General features: G+C 22.0%; 1 protein-coding gene across 1 annotated transcript in view; it reads right to left on the bottom strand.

Moving 5' to 3' along the window:
- LOC101240134 (immunoglobulin-binding protein 1) overlaps positions 1–6915 on the bottom strand; it is a 30512-nt gene that overhangs the window by 18162 nt on the left and 5435 nt on the right. Inside the window, exons 2-7 of the mRNA XM_065810335.1 lie at positions 5781–5893; positions 5616–5700; positions 5477–5530; positions 2503–2619; positions 2236–2289; positions 2038–2107 (exon numbers count right to left, since the gene is read on the bottom strand). Coding sequence (XP_065666407.1) covers positions 2038–2107; positions 2236–2289; positions 2503–2619; positions 5477–5530; positions 5616–5700; positions 5781–5893 — 493 coding nt within the window. The remainder of the gene's footprint in view (positions 1–2037; positions 2108–2235; positions 2290–2502; positions 2620–5476; positions 5531–5615; positions 5701–5780; positions 5894–6915) is intronic.

Genomic DNA, 6915 nt, shown 5'->3' with positions numbered 1-6915 from the left:
TATATATATATATATATATATATATACATATATATATATATATACATATATATATATATATATACATATATATATATATATATATATATATATATTTACATATATATTTACATATATATATATATATATACAATATATATATATACATATACAATATATATATATATTATAAATATATATAAATATAATTATATATATATATATATATAAAAATATATATATTTACATTTATATATATTTACATATATATATATATATACATATACAATATATATATCTACATGTACAATATATATATATATTATAAATATATATAAATATATTAAAATATATATAAATATATATATATATATATATATATATATATATATATATTATATATATATATATATACATACATATACAATATATATATATATATATACATATACAATATATATGTACATACATATACAATATATATATACATACATTTAATACAAATAAAAAAAAATGTAATTTTAAAAAAGTTTCCATACTTTTGGCCACCACTGTATATATATATATATATATATATATATATATATATATATATATATATATATATATATATATATATATATATATTTACATATATATTTACATATATATATATACATATACAATATATATATATATACATATACAATATATATATATATATATTATAAATATATATAAATATAATTATATATATATATATATAAAAATATATATATTTATATTTATATATATTTACATATATATATATATATACATATACAATATATATATCTACATGTACAATATATATATATATTATAAATATATATAAATATAATTATATATATATATATATATATATATACATATATATACATATATATACATACATATACAATATATATATATATATATATACATATACAATATATATATACATACATATAAAATATATATATACATACATATACAATATATATACATACATATACATATATATACATCAGAGCCTTAACCACAATTTTGATATTGGGGGGCCTTGATTGAAAAAATATATTTTTTTTAAGGTATGGCCTTAAAGAAAATTTTTTTTTGTAATATATATATAATTAATTAATATAATAATTTTTTTTTATAATATATATATATATTATAAATATATATATATTATAAATATATATATATTATAAATATATATATATTATAAATATATATATATATGTATATATATATACATATATTATACATACATGCAACATATTATTGATGTATGTTTTTTAAATGTATCTTTTTATAGAATTGTTTTCTTTGATATAGCACAAAACTTAAAACTGATTTTTTTTAAATGTAAAAGCAATTAATTGAAATTTTTAGAGTGCACTACTCAACAATTACTTGAGGGACTGTAGCAGAATTACATAAACCTCGTACTAATATTTTAAGTTTTGAATAATTATCCTTAATAAAAAATGGATTTTTTTCAAGCTTCAGTTGCTTTCATCTGCCATTTAAAAAAAAAATATTTTTTTCAAAAAATTCTGCTACAGTCCGTTTGTGTTGGCAACATAAAGGTATTGTGCAATTTTTAAGTTCATTGGATGTATATTTTAGGTTCAGTAAAAACATTTTAAGTGTGCATAAATTTTACTCAACTTTTGCTGACTCAGCAAAAAAATATTTTCATAATATTTTTGGGTGTATTTGTGGGTAGAAATGATTATTCTTTCCATTTAAAGTTATTAGAAAACATTTATCATTAAAATACAAAATTTATTTTTTAACCTAATTTAACTTTTTAACCAAAATTTAACTTTTTAACCTTTGAATTTTTATTATATCTTTAAAAATTTATTTATTAAAAATAGTTTAAAGATTTTTTAAAAATAATAAGTTATTAATTTAGAAATATTTAATTTTAAGCTTTCTTTTATTTGTATTTATTTTCTTTCTGCTATTGCTATATTTTTCACTTTAGAGTTTAACTTTACCTGAGAACTCAAAGCCAATAAAATCTACCAATTGAACCAATACCCTTACTTTTTATCATAGGAATATTTTCAATTGCTTTGTTTATCCATAGATGAAGCCAGTCCATGTAAAACTTTCTCTAGAAATAATACTGATCGATTTGAAATAATGTTGTTCGATGAGAAACTCTATTAAAAATTTTTTAATTTTTTGAAACCTAAAAATTTCAAAGTAAAAAAAGATGATTAAAAAATAAATAAAGACTACCATTTGATCTTCATCAACAGCTTGCGGAGACTTTTCCAAAAGAGATTGCACCAACTAAGTTATAAGTTAGATATCAAGAGATGCAAGAACAATAACATTTGTTAGAAACAACAATAATAGTTAAAAGCAACAACAAAAAACAAAACAACAGCGGCAATAGATGTTTACAACTATTGCTAAGTAATAATATTTAGTTCTTTAAATTTAATTATTTAAAAAATATAACTATAACTTTTATGTTATTTAAACCAAGTATCTAAATGTTACCTTGATATTTTTTATTATGCTATCATTTTCTTTATATCTTTGAATCTTTTCTTCTCGTGTTTGTTTTTGATTACTAACTTGTTCTTCAACATCTGTTTGTAAATATGGACGTATGTCCTTTAGGATAAAAAAATACTGATCAAAACATAAAAATTAAATCAAGATTGTAGTATACAATTTTTAAGCTGTTTTTATTATTGTAATAAATTAGAAAATATTAGTCAATTAAAAAATATATATTTAAAATTGTTAAAAAATGTAAGAAAAAATTATTCACAGAAAGAAATTCACATTTAATACAAGATTTTAATATAAGAAAAAGCAAATAAGGAAAATCATTACAGATATTGCATAAAGCTATTAGAGCATCATTGGAATAAGTCTAATTAAGTTGAGAGATTATATTGAATAGAAAACAAATTTTATTAAAACAATACACATTCTTTAATTTTTGGATTTTAAAACATTTAAACCAACCAATCAGATTTATTTTATTAAATAACTAGTTAATAACTTTTTAATGAAAAAAATTCTTTATTTTTTTAAATCAATATACTACTTTTCATCTAAAAGGCTGACGATGATGATGCAAATCTGGTAGATGCAAATCTGGCATTGTTCCCTGCTTAATAAGAATAATAACCATTGGATTTTCTTGACTCAGAATTTTTGCACCTGCTTCTCTTTTGGTAGTGGATATGCAACATTTTTCAGTTATCTTCTTATAAGGATACAATGGTTCTTAGGCCGACTCTATGGTAGAGCTCTCAAAGATTAGAGTATTTACAGTGCTATATTGCACATATCCATGTTAGGGTTTTTGGTAAGGCTGTTAACAGGTAATGGTCATTTGATAAGTTTAAAGTTCATTTTGAAGTTTAAAACCATTGTAATGTAACAATTTAACAACATTAACTTTGTAGTGAGAGAAGATCTTGAAGATCTTGTTTTTAAAAATTTCAATTGTTACAATTTCTTTTTCACCATCAGAAATTTATAAATATGAAACATAACATTTGAAAAGTTATTTGAGTTTCTGATTCAGAAACCCATTTATTATTTCTCACGTTATGTACAATGTTTCAATGTACATAAACCAGAACTCCTCCAACTAATTTATTAGTTTGTCTCTTAGACAAAACTCTTTCAAAACCTGAAAGATGGGAAATATAATTCAAGTTAGTTTAAGTTAAGGTAAATTATATTTAAAATGCTTTCAGCTCCTTTTAAATATGTATACACAGTTTAAAAAAAAAAGATTATTTTTAAGAGTACATAAAATGTTTATTCTAAACAACTTAAATGTTATAAGAAAATAGGGTTCATTATTCTGAAACAAATATTTTGTAAAAGAAAAGTTTTGGTTTTCGTTAACTATACTTCACTTTTAAAATAATTGCAAATAATTTAAAATAATTTTGTAAATTATACTTCACTTTAATTGCAATAAAATCATGTTTAAAATTTTGTAAAAAAATTTAAGTGAAAAAGAACAACTCTAAATAAATGAAGTCTTCGAATAATTTTTTTTAACAGGTACCTGCGTAACAGACTGTTTGTTTGACTGGTACCCGGGCAGGCATTTTTACAACTTTCGACAGCCCAAGTTATTGGTTTATGCTGTTGAGGCTACATAAGAAGTCTTTTGCTATCAAACTATTTTAATTTCAAAACTATCATTAATACCAAATTATTTAAATTTTTTACAAATATTTGTAAAAAATTCAAATGTAAAATCTTTTGTAAAACTCACAAGACCTACTTGTTCCTTGTGAGACCTACTTGTTCCTTGTAAGAATAATTCAAATTTGTTTGTTTCATCTTCACATCTCAGTGTTAAAAACTATTTTCTTTTAATTTGCATAGACTTCAATAGTCTTATACTTTGCCTGGGCATATACTTGCATATTAATTTTCCTATTTGTTGTGTAGTTTGAATTCTCTGCCTATTCTTCTATGGGTTTCATTTAGCACAACTTCAATCAATCACATTTCTTTTAGTTATTTATTGTGTATTTATTCACCTTTTCCCCAAGATTGAACTTATTTTGATGTGTTTTCTGATCAAAATGACCTAGATTTTCTTTTTATCTATTTGCCAATGCATTAATGCTCACTGAATTACTCAACTCTAGTACCACTGTGATAACGAAGCTAATGCAGTTGTCAAACAAACATAATAACTAAATAAAACCTGATAACTATATTTGTGATTCTATTTTAAGAACCAAATTAGTTATCTTTTCTCTGATCCTAGCTTGTGCTCAGTTTCACCTTGTTTTCCTTCAAGCAATTTAGGCTATGATAGTACTAAAACATTTATCTTGTATGTCTTTTACATAAATTTCACTTATTCATTATCTTTTTATTACTACTTTATAGTTGACTTTTATTTGCAAATTTTTTTATAATGAACCTTGGGCTGAGGTCACTTTCTAATGGAAATTGTACTGCTTAACCTTATGAAATCAGAATTTACTTTTTTAATTTACTTTCCTCTTGTTGGTTTGAAATCAAGCCTTACAGTACCCCCTAATATTCTAATCATAGTCATTTCTTTCATCTTTGACATCAGAGCAACTCTCTTGAGAGCGTTAATAAATTTGATAATTCTATTTCACAAAAATATTAAAGTAAAAATAATATAACTAGAATAATAAATGTAAAAAAATTTACCATCAGTTATAAATTTTTTTTAAACTGTAAAATGTTTCAAAAAGTTCGATTCTCAAATTAACTAATTAACACATTTTTGGACAGTTAACAAACCAATTAAAACATCTGACAGTTAAGTAATTAATAACTTAATTAAATTATTTTTATTCAAAAAATATTTTTTTGATCAAAATCAATCCATTAAAGAAAAAAAAAGATGCAAAATAATAAAGAGATACTAAAAGAAGAAATTTGAATCGTTTGAATCGTTTGAAAAATCAGGTTTGTCTTCGAATAAGAAAAAACAGTAAGCACATACTACTTTTGTTGCTTCATAATTTTGACATCTCTTTAAAAAGTCTTGGAAGTACACCTGTATAAGTATACCAACACAATTTAAATATCAAAAAAAGAGAAATAAACATAATTATGTGCATTGTATAATTCTATCTACAAACCTTAGAGCTTTTTACAGCTGTCTTTCTATCATTTGTCACAATTTTCATATAAAGATCACCAAGAAAAGCAGGCAATAAAAACAATCTAAAAATCAAGAATTTTAAAACAAAATGTTTAGAAGTTCAAAAAATAAAATACAGAGGATAAATAATATTATTACTAACTTTACATTTTCTGTAGAAACTTCATCTATTGTTTCATTAGAACTAAAAATTCCCAGCAAATTGACCATATGAGTACATCGCACCAAGCATTTTATACATTCTTCCATCTTACTCTGTAAAGAATAATTGTAATGAATGAAAAATAAAATAAAGTAATAATTAAATTAATAATAATCAAATTATTGTCAAACCATTATTAAAATTATTAAATTTCAATATTATACATTGTATACTTTGAAATTATATATCAGGTTTTGTTATGAGATTTTATTGCATAACAAAACGCTAATATAACTTTAACACAGCTTAGATATTTTTAAAATACCGTGTTAAAATAAAATTTTAAATGATGTTAATAATCATTTAAAATAATATAACAAAAATTACTAATGAAATCTAAATTCGATATTTGGAAAAGATTTGCTTATAATATATTTCTTAAAAGAAACTTATCCTTAACATAATCTTTATCACAACAAACTTTTTTATTTTTACATGTATCATGCAACATTTATTTTTACATGCATCATGCAACATTTATTTATACATGTATAATGCAACATTTATTTTTACATGTATCGTGCAACATTTATTTTTACATGTATAATGCAACATTTTTTTTTACATGCATCATGCAACATTTACTTTTACATGCATCATGCAACATTTATTTTTACATGTATCATGCAATATTTATTTTTACATGTATAATTTAACAAACATTTAACAACAACAATAACATTACAATAAATGCAACATTTAATAAAAAGATTATATACAACTTTTTATAGGTAAATTTTATCAGTTACCAATAAGATATTCATAAACATAATTTATGATCACAAACAATTCTTTTTTTTTGTTTTTGTTTTTTGTTATTCGCCTCCTCAAGGCCGAGAAGGCCACTACAGATGAGGAGGCTACTTAATAGTGGTTATAACCCTCTCTCAACTCTATAACTCCAAAACACGAACCTTGACGAACAAGGCCGCTGCACTGAGAAACAAGTTGAGCGTGGTACTACCAGGAATGTGGTGGGGATCGAACTTGAAACCTCTCACTTATGAAGCGAGCGCTTTACCACTACACCACTACTGCATTTTGTCAAAAAAACTTGATGTCAAAAAAACTTTAC

The sequence above is a fragment of the Hydra vulgaris genome, chromosome 11 (genome assembly GCF_038396675.1).
Source record: "Hydra vulgaris chromosome 11, alternate assembly HydraT2T_AEP".
Lineage (NCBI taxonomy): Eukaryota > Metazoa > Cnidaria > Hydrozoa > Anthoathecata > Hydridae > Hydra > Hydra vulgaris.
The sequence above is the reverse complement of the archived record's forward strand: the minus strand, read 5'-3'. Positions and strand labels throughout refer to the sequence as shown.